A 19,224-nucleotide genomic window follows, 5' to 3' on the forward strand; every position below is an offset into this window, starting at 1 on the left:
AACATTAAGGAAAGAACACCCGACACTTTGCACAATGCTGATTTTTGTGAATCATTTATTAAATTTGCCGCTAAATGAAACATCAACCTTAAACAAACATTAGTTGGCTGCAGTTCTGTCACTCAAAAAAAGCCTTAAACACGCTGAAGAGAAGCACAGAGGTCAAAGGTCAAATCGTGTGTGATTTACCAGTGTGGTAGGTCTTAATTGAAGTCAACATGAAATCAATAGCAACAGACCAGCTCACACAGCATTTACACTTCAGACAGGCTGACAGGAAGCCGGATGATTCTGTCAAAGGAGAAACCGAAGGAGACAATTCAGCTTTGATTACTCACGTCAAAGAAGTGTGCTCATTGTTAGTTTCATTTATTGTCATTGTGCTATGATAATGCAAATGTTCAAGCTTTATGAACTCGTCGTGATTTTTTCCAGCCTGCTCCTCCTACCTGCGATTTTTCAATTGAAGAAACACAAAAATAAAACGCTTCAAATCACTCTCTCCATTTGTTCAAAGCGTCTTAAATGGCGCGGCCCGTTCCAGCTTTAGAGGGCAGGTTTAATGCCTCCTCTGTTTTAGATGTCATTTTTCTTCTCGTGACACAAAATGAGCACAACTCACCCCACGGCTCGACACTACAACTGTGGAAACTAATGTAATGTACATGCTGGGTTCAGTCAGTGCAGGGTCAATGTCCATTTTGCACAACTCTGGTTTACTCAAAAGTCAACAGTAGCATGACTTTCCTTGAAACTAAATATAATCTTTTTAATTTATGTGTTGGGACTTTTCCCGGTAACCGCTAAAACCTGACTGACAGCAGTGTTCACAGCAGAAGGAAGCTGTGACTAACCTTTCAGGTTTATCAGCATTACGAGATGTAGTTTATCATCACATCTTAGGATTTCTACAAACAAGTTCCTATGTAATGACTGTGTCTACATGTGTCACAACATTCAAGGTATGTACTCAGTGCTCGCATGCATACACAATAATAATAATAATGCAACATATTTACGAGGGTAATATTTTATTTACAAAAGTGAAATATCACAATGATGTAGTGTTTGACCAGAATTTATCTAAAAAGGTAATACTGGCCTGCAATGAACTTCACTCTATGACTGGTCAATACACAGACATTTGCATCACTTGTATTGTGGCGAGGCTTCAGTCCAACTGTACAAACACGACCGACAGTCCAAACTTGATTTGAATATTGGCGGATTTATGCATGAAGTTGTTCTGTATGAACGCAGGGAGCGTGTAATGCAGCCGAGCTGTGCAAGACGAAAAAAAGAGTTTCACAAAAGCAGTTAGCAGGACAGAACCGGGTAGAGCTGACGGACAGACGGATGAACAGATTTTAAATTCTTTCAGTTCAATTAGACATCATTAAAGCCAGAACAAACAAATCATAATTCACGCATCAAAAACAGGAGTGGTGCTACGGGATGAGACTATGACTCAACAATACAAAATCCAAAAGCAAACGGTGTCTTCTGTGCACACACACACTCACACGTGTATAAACTGTATATATAGTTCAAGTGAAACCATGCGATGGAAACATCCACACTCTTTTACTACAGTTAGAAGTAAACATGTGAGGCCTACAGTAAAAATCTTTTGGCAATGAAAAGAAAAGGAACAGAACAGATTTCTGTGCAGACAAACTGTAAAGATCGAAACAAAGCACTTGGTATTAATGTACAGTTGGTGTTAAAACAGTAAAATAATGCTACTTATTAATTCCTGCTGGAGTCGCTTTGTTGCCGCTTTAAAATGATGCCTTCTTTTTGTAACACCGTCTAGTGTCATTTCTACATAACTTCATTATTAAAAAATCATCATACACGTTTACCAATTCTGAATTTCTGTGTTAATCAAGAGCCAAAGCTGCGGTGAGGAAGAAGCTACATGAAGAACAAAAACACGTCAACGAAAAAAATTCTTCGTAAATGATGTCTTATCTCGAGAGGACATCGCCACCGCCGCGGCGACGGGAAACTGAGATAGCAGCATTCCTCTAACTGTGCTACAGTGACAGTAAACTACTTTAAAAAAGTAAACACCTGAACTAAAAATGACAAACACCCGAAATAAAAGCATGCACACAAACAGAGTCAGTCGGCCTGCCTCGATATTTGATTAATAAAAGAGCCTGTATATTCTAGATTTTGCACTGACATTAGTAACACTAATCTTTATAATGTTTAGCTAAAAAAAAATATTTACACAGGAGTTTCACAATACTGGATTCTGATTGGCTCAATTTAACTGCTAATTAAATCCCTACTGAACCCACTTGAGTGGCTGCAAAGAGGCTGATTGCAGAGGTTTGATAAATTATTTAGGGCCGATGAGAAATAAGTGAATTTGTGATGTTTGGCTGGGACACTGCCTGTAAAAAGAAAAAAAGATTAAAAATGCAAAAACTGCAAATCAAAAATCTTGCATGTTTTGCATATGCATGTACACATCCGTGTAAAGAAAGAGGTCTGGTCCACAGTCTGTATTGTAGAAGTGTCCTCAGGATGTGAGAGTGAGCTGAGGATCAGCTTCAAAAATAAAAAAAAATCCTGCTGATCTGTGCTCATGCCAGTGGGATCAGTTGTGAGACACCGGTGGTGGGCTCCCTGTGTTGGGACCCACAGTTGGTTGATGGGTGGGTTGTGGCATGCCGTTTACCCTCGGGTACTGAGACTGTGGTACGATTATAGACCTGCGGCACACACACACACACACAGATCATACATCATGTGTCAACAGAAACAAAAGCCCAGGAATGATAAAGTGGGTGCGGACACAGTATCTTGTTGACAAGGATCATAATTACTTCTGCCCTAATTTCTGACACCACTTAGACAAAGTCAGAGCACATTGGAAGACATTCAAAGAAAACAAGAACACCTGGCTTTAGACAGAGGGCCAACTGACTATAAAATAATCTGCTAATGCGGGAAAGAAAATGCAGCAGAGTTGCTGATGTCCTGGAATGAACTTGCTCTGTGTCTCAAACGTCAAACTCTAAAGAAAAAGCGAGCATCTTTTAAGCCCCTCCACTGTGTGGATCTCATCATTTCGCAGGCCCGTGAAGAAGGACCCTCATCAAACTGCCGTCCATCCTCGAGAAAATAAATTTAAAACGGCAGCAAAACAAAATCATGGCCGTAAAAATGCCAATACGCTGTCTGGCACAATGCATGTCTCTCCAGCCGACCATCCAGATGGTAATTAATGAAAAGCGGCCCCAGCGATGCACTTAGTGTGTAGCCACAGCGACACAGTGGAGAGGATTCAATAGACATAGATCAGTGAAAGGTGCTGATCGCCTGTGGTCCTACTACGCTGGACACAAAGGAGCGCATGTGTCCCGCAGGCACTTCATCTTAGTTCATATCCCGTCTCCAATGGGCCAGCCTGGGTTATGGCTCTCTGGGGAGCGGGGCAAGATTACTGTGATCGCTCTCACACACTGAATCCCCCCCCAACATGCAGCACAGTACTCAAACACACACTGGCACATGGTCTTACCGTTCACAAGGATCAGAGTCAATGGTCATTTGTCTTCAGCGAGAAGAACAAGAACACCGGCTACAAGAAGAAGACACCGGAGTTACTCTACATGGCTGCTTTGTTCGACTGAACAAGATGCATACATCATATTTAAACCGTTACCTTATGGTCGCCCATACAGATGTTAGGACCCATTGTGTTGTAAACAACGTTCTTCTCACCGTCCTCTCTCTGAAAAGAGACAAAGACAAGTTTAAAGCGACTTCTTTTAGTCCAAAAGTTCTTATTAAACTGTCATCTGCATCCGATACATATTATTTCAGCCAAATAATGAAGCTACCGCTTAATTAAACAGCTGATAAAGTTTCTCAGCCAATAAAAATATAGAAATATAAAAAAAAAAACATTGATGTCCACCTCTGTCTGAAAACCAAGCATTTAGTTAAAAATTACTAACACCTTTAAGTGGTAAATTACTGTTCTTACTTGTCAGGTGTAGCTCAAAAACAAGCAAAGTAAGAGAAACTGTTCAAAGGTATTAATATTCAAGGGATTTAAATATGTTAATGAATTTGAACAGGTAATGCACTACAAGTAAATGAACCTTCAGTTACCTTGTTAAAGTTAATTAGACTCACTTTGTAATAAACTCTCGAGTCATGTGGGTATTGCATATCATGAAGTAAGCACTGACTGACCTTCTGGATGATTTCTTGGGCAGTGTGTGACATGAGGATCCGATCACACCAGGCGGGGCAGCGAGTGTTCATGTACTGGGTCGGTTTAGTGTCGTCTTCACTGTAGGGGTAGCTGAGACAGAGACGGTGCATGGTGCATTTAAGGGATAAACACAGAGTTTATATTCAGTGTTTTTCACAGCAGGCAGCTCAGTTCGAAGTCTTACCTGGGTGGAAATGTGATGTCTTCTTCTCTAATAACATCATGAAAGGCTGCGGCTTCTTTGTCGTATTTCAGAAGCTGAGGGAGAGAGGCCATTACTGACTACAGGAAGTCTCAACACATTAAAAACAGCCGTGATGTGAGTGAGTAAGCGCGGGCGATCTTATCGCGGTTCTGTTTACCTCCGAACTTTTGTATTTACTGCCGATAGGATCTAATCTAAAATCTGTGACGACATGTCAGATTGTTGCTAAGCAGCCTGTCGTAGACAGTTATAGTGACAGCACAGAGCTTTTCTGCGGAGTAGCTGATGGGTATCAGTGTGGGTGAAAGGTGAGGTTGTGCACTCACCGCCTTGCCGCTGTCCTCCCTGAAAACCGCCTGGTGCAGGTAAGTAAACAGCTTCTCCTCGATGTGGAGCAGCACCTGTCGGCCAAGTGAAGGCAGGTAAAGTGAAAGCGGCGCTATAAAAGATCAGATATGAGCTGCTGTCTTAGCCCGAAACGGTTTTAATCACCTGGTGGTCGTTGTCTTTTTCTTCGCAGATGATCTTCTGCACTTCGTTACTGCTGTCCTTCTTCACTGTCTGCACATCGGCTGACGTGGACAGATGCTGCTCGCAGAAGAAAAAAAACACAAGGGTGTAAAAGTGTGAAGCTGATACACATCCTCACCAGCTGAGCTTTAGGAAAAATGAAAAGTTACCTGGACCAGACTTTGCGTGTCCAGACGGAAGTTAAAGTCCCCAAACAGGAAGAAAGGCATAGGAGTGTAGCAGCTGTCTGATATCCTGCAAGGACAGAGCAATGTCAGGAATCACATCAGCGTTTAGGTGTTTATTTTCTGTTGAGGTTTACTTTGAGGGATTTTCAGTGTCCGATTCAAAAGGTCAGAGTTCATGTAAATCCATGATATAAAAGGCTTTATGACAGCAGATAGAATTAGCTCTGTGTGTGTGTGTTTTTGCTGTTACACTCATGTTTTTCACAGTTGGGTGCAGCTGGATATCTGACCTGCTGATGACATATCTGAGAGCATTTTTGCGGTTGGCTGAGTAAATGGAAGGACTGGAGTTGCAGGCAATGAGGTTGGAGGCATCGTGGAACAGGTGAACATTGACCAGGTCCAGACCTCTGTGAAGAACACACACACACACACATAGAGGCAAAAATATGGTGATGTGTGCAGGTGGAGATTAGAAACAATCTGATAACACTGGAGCCTGACATCTTATAGGTGTGAGCGTGTGTTTGCCAACACGGGTGTCACTCACGAGGAGCTTTCTTATCAATGAGTGCGCTCGCGTTAATGCTGAGTCCACAAACAAGCACATTTGTCTTCTGTCTTTTCTGTGGCTGTCACTGGAAAACAATTAATGTGCATCCAACCCACGAGCTGCGTTGACTCACAGCGTGATGTTGTGGCTCCTTTTGTTATGACCCCCAGGTAGCAACACAGCAGAGTAAATAGTGACCAAAGTTCTCTGAAAACACAGGCTGGTTGTCGCAGGCTCGTTTCAGGACGTCAATTCAATACATAGAATATAAGTAAATAATCTTATTAAATTAAAGTGTGCTCACCGCCCTGTAACCATGCTGCATTGACAATAAAATCATTTTTAATTGCACAGTTTAGTCACCAAACTAAAGGAATCATTTCAATGTTTTTGCCTAAACATCCACAGAGGCCAGCTGAGAAGAAAATCATGAGTGGGAGTGGATGAGAAAGCAGAAGGTGTGTGTTTGAGCCACTGCAGCAGCAGTGAGTAATCCTCTCTGAGCGTGGTGAACTCCGGAGGAGGGCTGGGTGTCGTACCGCAATGTTTGTTTTGCACCAACCCACATGTGAAATCTGTCCGGTATCGAAAGCGGGGGCATAAAAAGTGTGGTTAGATTTTTACTGACTGCATCAGATTTTTGTTTGTGTTTAGAGGTTTGAACTTTTAAACCTGCACTGACTGATGGAAACAAAAACAAGTTAAAATGATACGGTGAAGTAAAAGCTGCTTATCTGTACATCGACCAGATATGATGCAGCATTGGCTTCATTTGTTGTTGTGGTTCTACTATTCCTGTCAGCTCTGTTTAGGTCTCTAACAACTCCACAGTGAAGTACCGGTTTAGCTGCTAAATGCCTGCCTGCTGTGTTTGAAGACATCACTGATGAGAGCAGTTAAAGTGAAAATGTATTCTGCGATACTTCCTTTTCTGGATGAAAACTGAATTACAAAAAAAAAGGAAACCAAAAGAGTAAAATCGCGGGTCACAAGGGAAGAAGCTGAAAAGATGTGGAGAGCAGAATCTGTGGATTTGTCAATAAATCAACCAGACTGCAATGTAAAGCAGCGTGTCATCAGCATAACTGGAAACGCATGCCGTGTCTCCTGATGAAGGTTAACAAGTGGTTGCATGTAAAAGGTTGGCACCTAAAATAGGAGTTCATAAAATCATTAAAACGGATTAAAAACAAGCTAAACTTTTACTTAAAAGTGGCAGATTTGATGCTGGTCTGTAATCTCGAGGTTAGTCTGAAGAGAATCGTTGACAGTGCTAGATAACTGTTCCTCTAAACTGTTTTAAAAAGGATCTAAGAAGCAGGATGTGGGTTTCGATTAGGAAAATACTTTTCCAAACATGTTTTCTAACCCGTCATGTGATCCACTGTTAATGCAAAAAAATAATAATAAAATGCTTTAAATCTGAAGCAAGGTGTCAAAAAGTACACTTCTTATTACTATAGGCTAAACATTTTAAACTCCTCTGAGCTGTTGTCAGAGCAGGAAACAGAAAGGGAAAACAGACTGTCCCTTGTTTGATGACGGATAAATCATTCATGGTTTCCTTTCTTTGCCAGATATTCAACCAAACATGCTTCTTTGTATTTAAGCATCGAGAGCTCTTAGCAGGTGAACACACTGGCTGTTTGACAGAGGCCGTTTTTAGTTAGTAGTAGTTAGTGAAAGCGTGAGTTATCACTCATTTCAGGAAAGACTATTTAAAGTGAGGCGAGTGTACAGTACGTACTGGTTGTGTATGATCCAGCGGGTCCTCATGAAGCCCTTTCTGGACCACTTGAACTGCAACAGAGACAAATTAGAGCGAGTCACTAAACAGCAGTGAGCCGTGTCTTCGAAGGGCCAAACTGATAATTATTGATTCTTTCACATAATTTGTCTCATCTCCCTGTCAGGGCCTGCAGACAGCCCCTACAGCCCCCGTAGACTCATTTGTCCCAACATCTCCCTTTGGCCCTCGTGTACCCCTCCCCACACCTGCACACACACACACACACAAATGTAGGCAGATGCACACTCATGCATGTATACTCACATCGGGCCAGAAATTCTTTGGGAATTTTTCTTTCTCCACTGTGCTGACCCCGTCCAGAGAGCCCATGTGCTTCTTCTGTCCTGACACTGCTTTAAAATCTTTAACTGTGAGAGGGCGAGAGTGAGAGAGGGGAGAGAGGTGACGTGTAAAAGAGTGAGAAAACATGCAAACAGCAATCAATAAACTGGTGTTAACCTCATCAGAGCGGCATACGTGATGAGGGGATCTATAAGCGAGCCATTAGACTGTGTTTGGTGTACAACAATCGGTTTGGGTTCGCACAGCGAGTGGCAGCTGAGGGATGTTTATGGTTCTTCCATAAGCTTTTCGGAGGAGCTTTTTCACGCCTAACGTGACTGGACTATGCAGCAGGAAAATAACAGCTCCACTTTAAATTCAGGTTCTTTGCAAATATCTGGCCAGGAGGAGTGGCCATCAAACTGTCATTATACACGGAGAAATGTCCTGAAATGTTCTAATACCCCCTATATTTAAAAAAAAAAAAATGACAAGAATCTGGCCAATCATATGCAACATTGCTCTTAAGAGGCATTTATGAGCATTGCCAAAACAGGACGGGATGCAAGAGGAGTGGTTTATGCTGAGAACTAAAGTGATCGCATTATGAATCCATCAGCAGCTGACAAACGATGAGAAAAATCGATGCAAACATTATGCATAAGGAGTTTAAAGTTTTACCGTTAAAATCATACTGATAGATGTTTTTCAGTGTCTTGTGGATGAAGTAGATGCTCCCCAACGCCTGCGGAGAGAGAGAGAGAGAGAGTAATAACAATATCTGTAAATGCACGAGGGAACGGCACAAACACAAGTTAAATAATACGGAAAATATGTAAAAATCGGTTTCAGTTTTAAAACCCCGAAATGCCAAATGACTTTGCAGCTGTGATGCAAAGCTGTGAAACTCGTGGAAATTTCACTTTTAATGTAGGTTTGCTTTAGTTTCAGACACTTGCTATTAAAAAGACACAAAAAAGACGTGGGTACGTTACAGCTTTCCTTTTTCAATACTGCAAATTTTTAAAATTTGAGCTCTGTCTGACACATTTAGAGTGTTTTCACGACACGAGCAAACCTAAACATCTAAAACACGCCGACAAAAACAGTAGAAATCATCTTTAACTCTTCACGCCTGAGATGATGAAGTGAATTGTTCATTTCCCCATCATGTGAGCCTCGTATTGAACGCCGCAGTATATTGTTACTCTCCCAAAGACACATGAAACTTTAAAGAATAGAGACGTGAAGAAGAAGTGTGAACACGTAACTGCACAACACGTCCACACGCTGCCTCTCGTACACACACACACACACTTCAGCACCCAATCATCCCTGACATGGGGCTGACAATTTTTAATGTACTAACTGCCTGCTCCACTGATCTGATTAATCATGCCCTGTGAGATCAATAAAGACAGAAAATTAAAACAATTTAAAAGGTATTAAGCAGTAGGCCTGCTGTCTGCCAACGCCGCCGCTGTGACTGGGGGGCCGAAGAAAAATCAGCCAGCGCTCAGAGGGCTCGGGGCGTGACGGACCGATGTGCAAACCCCCGACACACACACACACACACACACTACACACACACACTCAGCCTGGAGCATGAGAGATCTCTCCCTGAAGAGATCATTTATCATTAGTGCCAAAGTCATCCTCATTTAATAAAATGGAAGTGTCTCCGTGGTCGGCTCCAGTGAGCGGCAATTAGCGGCCAACTTGTCCAAACTAGGAAGCTATTCGAGCCGGTTGGGTTTTTAACTTCACGTTAAATCTAAAAAAAAAGGTTTAAAACTGCAGAAGGTTGTGAGTTCAGAAATATTTATTTTGTAATTTTAGACAACAATTACAGCAAAATGATGATTCTTGTGTGGGAAACTTTTCTAAATTTGGCCTAGTTTATGTTGGACCACGACATCTAAACAGTGCAGCAAAGAAAACATGCACACACACACACACACACACACTCAAACACAGATACACATTCTCCTCCACATACTCTGCCAAACACCTATCTTCATCAATCAGGTTTGTGCACAGTTTAATAAAAAAATATTGACTTACAAGTGATTTTTTATCAAAACACCATTTGTACTGGGAATGCATGCAAGTCTGCCCCCTCTACTCCTGCAGCCCCTCTGAAAGGAGAACCCCCCAAACTCTCTCTTGGCCATATAACTGATGATCCGCAGCCAAGGGGAAACAAATTGAAAATCAATGCAGGTGGCACACACGAAATGAGAATGAGGCATTAGGAGGGTTGAGGGAGGGAGGCAGGGGAGGGGGCTGCAACCCTCTCAGGGCAAACAGTAGAGGGTGCGAACACTCGAGCGCTGGGGAAACTTAGTCCCAGCTGTCTCCCACCCCCCCTCACACACTTTATTTATCGTGCACAAATGGGCTGGGATCAATAGTTTTAATCTAGAGTTAAATGTATTGACTTTGGCCCGTCTCCCCCACACCTGGCCATTGACTTTCCCCTTTTTACTTCACACACCTTCAGTCTACAGATGCAGCCATTGACCCCTACTGTCAGACGTCCAGTGTGAGGGCATCACTTGGGGAGGAGTAAGGGTTAATAGTTTAAGAAATACCCAGCCACTTTTCTCAACCCGGGGAGGTGTTACTCTCAACCGGGGCAGATTTCCAGACAAACCTGTTGTGAACATCTACGAACGCAGCTTCAGTTCCAGGAAAAAAGACAGAGGACTTGTGTTGAAAGCCTGTGCTGTGTGAGGGTCACTAAAAAAAGAAGTTAAAAAGCAAAGAATGGCTTTCACGACAGGAGTGGAGATTGAGGCTGAGCCCATGACCCGAGCAGCGGAGAAGAGCGCTGGCTCAGGCTTCAGCCTTCGAGTCAGACTCTGGGTTCAACGATAGATGAAAATACGAGATGCGAGTAGTGGCATGGGTGACTTAACAAACCGTACTTTAAGAGCATCTCCTCTGTCTGTGCCCATACTGTGTAAAGCTACTACAACATTGTTTCATACTACATCTTTGAGATCTATGTCACTACACCAGCCCGTGGTTTCGCATGTCTAGACTGTTCAGTGAACCTTGATATATGAAACCCAACCTAAAAACTAGCACGCACACACACACACACACACACACACACACACACACAGGAATTTAGATTACAGTAAGTAGCAAAAAATTTGCACACCTATTATAGTTCTGATGGTGTAAGATTTCAACAGCTTTTTTCAGTTCCTGGTCTTCAAAAGGAATGGAAAATTTTCAAAATTACACATACAGTCTCTGTTTAAACAAATAATTCCTTAAAAAAAAACGTGTTCAACTTGTTTGGAATCAACATTATACAGTCAGATTAGCTTTGTGGTGAAATTTAACTCACATCTAACAGATTTTTGGTGATATTTTTCACGTTTTTATGCTCTTATTTTGAAAAAAAAACCTATTAATATACAACAGCTTATAAATTATAGGCATGTGCATATTGGATTCATCTTAATCAACCTCCTTTTGTATCAGCAAGCTCTACTCTGTCCATATTTTTCCACAGTGAAACCAAATCAACCTTCAAATTGATGAAATACACACGTATAAACAGAACCAAGAGTGTGATTACTAATGCAATAAAAAGGTGACTTCATATCATTTGACATGGTCCAGAAATGCTGTCACGTGGTGGCTGTTTTCCCGTCCATACTTTCATTCTTTTCTACAAACTCTGGCTTTCAGCAGCCGAACACCTGAGCCTTACCTCTGAACACTAACATGGAGGAGGACGCCATCTAGTGGAATAACATGCGAACTACTACTACCGACTGTGCTATAAAAAAATAGGATTTATACTGAGGTTCAGATGTTTTAACTCATATAATGTGTGTTTCTTGTTTTTTGCATGTCTCGTGCACTTCCCTTATTTGGACTGTGTTTTGCAGATAATAATTGTAGATCAGTAGTTCAAGGACAGGAGAGATAAGAACGTGAGAAACAGGCCTGGGAAGTGTCATTTTGATACATAATGTTCATTGCTGAGCAGACTCATCAGTGAGGGAGATGCCCATTTTAAGAAATGTATAAGAACCAACTGTTAGAGCCTTTTCTCTGTAACCCCTTTGGTGTTGCACTGTTAAACACTCCTTACAAGTACAAGCATAATAAATTCAACTTAAACTTTCATACTTTAAATCCAGTCTTCCTTATTCAAGGGTTTTTCTTTTAAAAATTCCCGTAACAGACTGAGTGTGTTTCTTACCGTGAAGCTGTCTTCTGCTTGGAACTGGTTGTCCACGTAGGTGCAGACCCTGTCAAAGTCTTTCATTTCCTCACTGGACTCAATATTTCTGGAGCACAACAGAGACATCATTAGGCAAAAGAGCCAAACAGAATTGATTAGTCGATGGACAGAATAATAATAATTGGCAACTAAACTGGTTCTATCCTCTCAAATGTGAAAGCTTGTTGTTTTTTCTTAATCTTCTTTGATTGTAATCTGAATATTTTAAGGTTTGGGAATGCTTGATGTGTCAACGTGGGCTTAGAAGAAACCACATTAGGCATTTGGCATCATACAGCCCTACTTGTATGAAAAGTTTATGACAATATCAAACACATGGTGATTAATTGGGCAACAGGCAGCACATTATTCCTACTCGAAGAAGTCTTTAGCGTGGCACATGTTGTCCGTGTAGTCCTTCCCTCCCACCTCCTGGAAGTGCAGGGCGATGAACTTGGGCTTGTAGCTGCGGATGGTCTGTAAGGAAGCGGCACAGACAGGCTTCAGTCCTACAGAGAACTTGTTGTCGAACTTTTTTTTCCACCTCAGAAACGGATTTTTATGCAACAACAATAATAGAGGAAGCAACTAATAAAAAGGATCCAAAGTGAAATCCAGTGAAGCATTAAAAACTTGTTTATTTCCTCAACATACGTCATATTCATTCAACTTAATCGCTCCATATTTTCCACTGGTCATTGCCACACCTGCAATGGCAGCATATGCCCCATCAGAGGGGCCCGTGCCACAGTTTGAGAACCACCGGATTACAGATTTTACATTACAGAGTAATGAGAAGTGAAGAGGGTCAACACTGTGTTACATAATGAAGTTAACTATCCAGTAGGGGTCATGTGGAGTTTTTCTGTTATTGAATTTCTGTCTAGGCCTTTTGTGGCTATGTACAGTTTTCCAGAGAAACATGGAGCTGTTGCGTTTGGCAGGATGTCACTGACATAATGATGCCAGCAGCCCACATAAGAGGGCGAAACCAAACATGCAACGCAGTTTTATTTGCCTGTACTTGACCAGACTGTTGACACAATGTGAGAGAAACATATGTGACAAAGGCAGCTGTGAATTATTAATGAAAGAGCCAGCAGGCTTAAACTTACCTTATACAACTCTTGTAACCATCCGTTTTGAATTTTATCCATCTGTAAACAAAGACAAAGAGAAAAATCATCAGAGGAAAGAATCTTTCTGGAAGGAAAGGTGGAAATTTTAAACACTAAACCTGGATTGATTTATGTATTTGTGGCCACCTGGGGGCAGTGCAACATATTAATCACATTATTAAGATTAAACATCAACATCAGCATTCATATGTTTTCTCATTTCTGCTGATCTGACCTTCGATCTACTTCATTGTTTTATACTTTTTGGTACTGGCACGCAATTATCTATTGCCCCCACATAACATTTCTTTTCATCAGTGAAGCGATTAAGCGACTCTGGTTACTGAGCCTCTGTGAAAACACTGACACCAGCCGTTATACACAATGTTAATAATTCATACTGTGCTGTCTACTGCTGCCGCACCACTGCATAAACTCTTGTAACAGTAGCTTAAGCTGACAGTTTAGCTGAAAAGCCAACAAAGGTAGTCAGCCTGTGCTGCTTTGAAGATCACAGACAGCGTTCTTCTATCCTCATAAGATTATCTTCTGCTTTGAGTGCACGTCTCTTGTCTTCATCGAGGACTATTTCCTTATTGATGTAGTCACTTATGCCTGTTGCATCAATCATTTAATCTGTTTAGAGAAGCTTCATTGAAGTCTCACTCCTAATACAAAACAATGAGCCAGTTTTAGAGGCATATAACATGCGAACCATAAAAGCTAGACATCCAAAGAAGAATTTATTAATTTATAGCTTCTGTCTTTAAAGTTAAACTGCCAGCTAACAGACAAACAAACGGAAGTAAGGGAGTCTTTAATCGCGGAGAGGAAATACTCTGAGCTAATATTAACTCTGAGCAGGTTAAAACAAACAATAAAGATGGAATATATCTGGAAATATTATCCTGTGTGTTTCCATTACAGTGTTCCAGGATGTAGCTGCACCTGTAAGAATCTGGCCAGCGTCCACACATCGTCCCTGAAGATGAGTTTGATACCGCACGGCCACTTGACAGCTGAGTATACTCGTTTAAAGCATGCATGAGGAAAGCAGGCGGATTAACCTTACACACAGAAATCTGTGAAACAAGGTTGAAGCTGGCTAAGAAGGCAAATCTTAGATTATTTCTTGTTTTATCCGTCACCTCCTTTACCGTGACGTCTTGTGCAGCTGTAAATAAATGAATCGACTGAATTGTGATTTAAGATTGGAATATAAACGCTCACTGTGTCTGCTCTCATACCAAAACAAAACTGTTTTCTCTTCACCAACTCCTTCCTAGCGTGAAGGAGAAACTATGGTGGCCATGAAACACGCACTAAAAGTAGAAGGCACTATCTAGAGCCAGAGGTCAGATAGTGCCTGCTGTTCGAAGCTCATTGTAAGGTAACAAAAACACAACTGTTCATATTTTCAGGTGATGACACACTCAGAAAAACAAGATTATATTCAACCTCGGCCTTTAAATCATACAACGCCGGATCTTTAAAACAAACAAGGGTATCTGAACATGTCATTTCTTACATGTTGTCACACAACAGTTGTAATGTACAATCCGCCGTGATGCCAGGTGTATTCATTGCGGCTTTGCATAGTGTATTTGCATGGCGGCGTGACAGAGCTGACTGCAGATCAGCCTTTGTGGCCTGAAGGACTCTCACATCATCCTGGTTATACACAGTCGGCCTGCGTAGTGCTGTTCCAAAGAAACTGTTGATCGATGATCGAGTTAATGCTTCGTTGTTCCAACCTGAACAAATATTTGTTAATAATCATTTATTCCCTCTTGTAAGGCTCGTACAGATTCTCATTTGTCTGATGATTCAAAGGAAACACAAGCTCGGGAGAATTAATAGACATAATCTCCAGGATGCTGCTATGGTGGGCACAGAGTCTCGCTGGATAAACTGCTCTGACGGGACACTCTGCTAGTCCTGCACTGTAAAGCAAGAGGATTTATCCCTGTGATGTGCTTAAGGTCTTGCTTTTATCCCGGAGGCCGGGTGAACGTTTAGGAGCGTTTGTTTATAGAAATAGGGGGGAGGGGGTCGAGTACGTAGGAAAGCTAATGTCCCCCAGGGAAGATATTCATCTGTTTACATATCTCCCACAATGGGATCCAACATGTTTTCACTGGAGCCAGATCTGGAAACCGGAAACATGGTCCTGAGCCAAATTTCCATGAGCGCAAGAGCCCTCCTCCCTGCAAAGTTTTGTCCACCCAGAATGAATCTAAAAGAAACATACAGCCGTGAGTTTAGTATAGCTCAGCAGCTTTCTGATCTCTGGAATCGCTTAGAAAAACGTCTAAAGATCAACTCAGAAACTCCAGATTACATAACATTATAGAAATACAGTGATAACCTTGGAGTGGCTGACGCAAATGCCATACAGTATGATAAGGCCACTATAAACTGAGCATTGAGTAACACAGACCCTCCCTGTACTAACATTATAAACAGTGATTTTACACTGGGATTGATTGCACATTGTGCAGTTGTCAACTGCAGGAAGTGATTGTAATTATGGGGGGGCCAAACATGGAGAGGGTCAACTGATTTATATACATAATAATAGGAGGGGGAGGGCGTATACTGATTTTTTAAGGTCTGGCAGAGCACTGCAGTGGAACATGTACCTAAACACTGAATGGTATGAGATGTGATGGATGTTTAGGGGACTAGAACAAACTTATGATCAATCCACTGAGTCCAAATGTGTTGTAGTCAACATGTGAGGTCAGATTATCTGTGGGTTAAACATGGATTTAACCCAAAATAGCCACAAACACCATATAAAAAGAACATAAAGAAGATAAATACAAAATATGTGTTACAGATTTCAGTTCTACAAAACAAACAAACAAAAGTAAGATTCAAATGAAATATTATCTTAAAAGACACAGTCACACGCTCTGTTTAACTAAATAACCTAACCAAATTTTATCACCACTGTTTAGGGAGACAAACCTTTGAGGTGAGCACAGTCTGCATGTGTTGTAGTCAACAGGTTAAACCTTTATTTAACCGCAAAATCCCTGGTTAAGACATGCAGCATCAACCAACTTAAAGGAGATACATGTAAAATATATGTTACAGATTTAAGTACGATAAAAATCACACTCTAATGAGCTAATTACAACTAGTTTTGACCTATTTCTCTCTCATACTATCAAAATAAACTTCCTTTAATATAGCCTGTATGTAAAACCCTCAAAAAACATTTTTAAAACGTTGTATATAGGTTCTCCCTGGGGATAGTTAAACTTTACAGCCGTATAGTCTCATAGCTGACCTATCAGAAGAAATATTAAATATGTTGTATATGTAAAATTATTAAAATCATATTTTTCTGACTACACTCACACTCTAATTAACTTATGAGTTGTTCATACTTTCAAAATAAAACTTCCTTCAATATAGCCTGTATGCAAAAACATTTTTAAAACGTTGTATATAGGTTTTTCTTGGCTCAGCTTGACCTTTGAGGGGGGGTCACAGATTCTGAGGGGTCACAGATTTCGGCGTAACACCTGTGCGGGGTCACGTGAGGCGATAAACTTCTGTTTGTTTTTGAATTAATGAGCGCGTGCTCATGACAGCTGTCACGCAGACACCGTGACATCCTCACGGCAGCGCGAGGCTCATTCAAGGCAAAACTTTAAAAACCTCCTGCACGCGACCCCCCCGCGCTCACCTGTGCACTCACCTGGTCAAACAGTGAGCCGAGGTTGGCGGTGACGAGCAGCACGTCACCGATCGTTTCCATGTTGACGGTGCACCTTGACGAAAACAGCTCGAGGAAACTCCGGAATGAGGCGCGCGCGCGCAGGCAGGCCCTGAAAACGCTCTCGAGGAGCTTATGAAGAGCTTAAACCGTGTCTGAGAATAACGAGACTATCTAACACACAGCAGCATCTCTCTGATGAAGATGATGATGATGATGATACCGTGTCGCTCCGGGTCCAACTTCTTCACTGACAGCCGCTCGGATCAGGAGGTCGTCATCACACGCGCTCATATCCATCGCCGGAGTTTAAGTTTAATGGCAAAAACACGCGCGTGGGTTTCCGCCTCCTGCCTCTTAATTGGACTAAGTCTCCTCTTAGTGGACTTAAACCAGCCTGGACGGCGCATCTGCCGCCGCCGCCTTCACAACCCGCTCTGACAGGCGCACTGCTCGCAGTTATACAGTCAGTGTTGGGTAACAAACTCCGGCGCTCCGCCTCAATTACAGCCTTCCTCATGTGAAGCCTATCACCGCACAATCAGAGGAGCAGCACAGCTCACCTCCTCATGTGGAGAGAAACCCAGAACATTTCAATCCCATGGTTAGTGCAGCTTGTCTAAATAACACATTTGTATCAGAATCTCCTGTATTATGTTAAATACTATCACAATAACTTGTGTTTTTATAAAATGCACATTTGAAAAAAACAGCTGAGAGGACTAAACTCACCACTCAACATACCACAGGCTCATTCTGTGAAGTCTCAACAGGAAGTCAGTCATTTTCTTTCTCTCTTCTTTCAATGAAACACCCTCACACTGCTTTCACTGACTTTTACAGCTCCAAAATGTATGTATGCATATATATATTCTATTTTTTCTATTTTATATTACTTTCTAACACACACACACTTGCACGTAAATTATGTGTGTGTATATATAGATAGATAGATATACTATATATTATATATATTATATATCTATATATATATCTATTATAGCTGTGATAGTAGATTTTGATTACGGATGTGGATTTGGAAGGTCAAGGGTTGCGTGGTCCCCGTGGTAGTGGGGGCACTTGGGGCAGTAACCCCCAAACTGGGAGAGTGGCTCCAGCCATGGGCGGACTGGGACACATTGCCCATCGCTAAGCCCCATAGTGTGTTTGGGATGTGTGACCTACTCGTTAAATATATATATCGGGACTTGTCGGCCCAAATAGCACGTCGGCCCACCGGGCAAATGTACGCTATGCCAGATTGCCAGTCCGTCCCTGGCTCCAGCAAATCCCAGGAACAACATCTGAGGCCTCAGTCCAGAAGAGTGCAGTCCTAGGAACATCGAAGATACTGCGCAGAACCCTCAAACTCCCAGGCCTCTGGTAGAGGACCCGAGTTTGAGGATGACACGGATACCATCGGTGAGAAGGAGAATATATATATTTATATATATGTGAAGCAGGGAAGTGTGGGAGTCTTATCTTTATGTGTCTCTCCCATAGGCGTGTGCTACACTGCAACAAGCTCCATGTGCTGCTCTTGTGTAACGTCCTGCACCAGCAGAAGCTCCCAGCCAGCGTTTGGTTTTTTCATGACTTACAGTTTAGTCATTTTTCTCCCCTTCCTCCCACACCCTCCAGTCATCACAACAGCTTCAGTAACCACAGTATTTTACAACGCCGCTTACAGTACGCTTTCTCTCTCCAGCTGCTGAACCATGGAGCTGTAAAACTCTTTATGTGGAGTGCATGGATCTGTGCCGTCCACCAGTCTCTCCATAGTGCCGCTGGTGAGCTGTTCAACCATGGCATGGTTTACACAGCCAAGCTTTTGAGGTCCCTGCTTCCTCTTACTCCTCCCCCTCTGAGCGCTGTGTGCTTTATTCACCAACGTCAACACAATCCATTTGAAACTATTGCAACAGAGATGCAAAAGAATGCTGCCATGTCCATCACCGGTTTGGAAACAAAGACGGTTCAAAGGGAAACCCTGTGTGAAAGGGGACCGTGGCCTGTTTTACTGCAGCCAAACGGAGAGCAGGCCTGGCTTTTTAGATGAAGCAGCTGCAGAGGAATCAAGAATAAAACATTTCAGACTTGATCATGAGTGCACACAGTCAGCTAGGGAATAAATACAAAATAGATAATGTTCAAAATAAATCTCTTAATCCTCATGCCAGACTGTGTATAGTGGCCTGGTGCCCACTGGACAATAAATCAGGAAATGTTACCAGAGGGGCCCGACGAGCTCGCCTGCCAAGAATAGCACAGAAAAGAAACAGCTAATTAAAGGAGGCACTGTTTGGAACTGTAAAACTTTTAAATAAACGGTTTAAGGAAAATATTTGCTCATAAAAGGG

At 42.0% G+C, this 19,224-nt stretch overlaps 1 protein-coding gene and 1 long non-coding RNA gene across 2 annotated transcripts; one reads left to right on the forward strand and one right to left on the reverse strand.

Annotated features, from left to right (window-relative positions):
- Positions 1-1,014: 1,014 nt before the first annotated feature.
- inpp5l (inositol polyphosphate-5-phosphatase L) lies at positions 1,015-17,449 on the reverse strand. Its single transcript, XM_027277685.1, has 16 exons — positions 16,847-17,449; positions 13,132-13,173; positions 12,393-12,493; positions 11,996-12,083; positions 8,449-8,512; positions 7,750-7,853; positions 7,444-7,496; positions 5,434-5,553; positions 5,126-5,210; positions 4,938-5,033; positions 4,772-4,846; positions 4,425-4,498; positions 4,219-4,330; positions 3,683-3,751; positions 3,539-3,598; positions 1,015-2,726 (listed from the first exon to the last, which is right to left on the reverse strand). Exons 1-15 carry the CDS (start codon positions 16,904-16,906, stop codon positions 3,557-3,559), a joined length of 1,185 nt encoding a protein of 394 aa, XP_027133486.1. The 5' UTR covers positions 16,907-17,449; the 3' UTR covers positions 1,015-2,726; positions 3,539-3,556.
- Positions 17,450-18,237: 788 nt separating this feature from the next.
- Positions 18,238-19,151, forward strand: LOC113745620 (uncharacterized). The gene is made up of 3 exons (XR_003462256.1): positions 18,238-18,286; positions 18,368-18,466; positions 18,573-19,151. It is a non-coding gene; the product is annotated as an uncharacterized LOC113745620 (long non-coding RNA).
- The last annotated feature ends 73 nt before the right edge of the window (positions 19,152-19,224 follow it).

The sequence above is a fragment of the Larimichthys crocea genome, chromosome III (genome assembly GCF_000972845.2).
Source record: "Larimichthys crocea isolate SSNF chromosome III, L_crocea_2.0, whole genome shotgun sequence".
In the NCBI taxonomy this organism is placed as follows: domain Eukaryota; kingdom Metazoa; phylum Chordata; class Actinopteri; family Sciaenidae; genus Larimichthys; species Larimichthys crocea.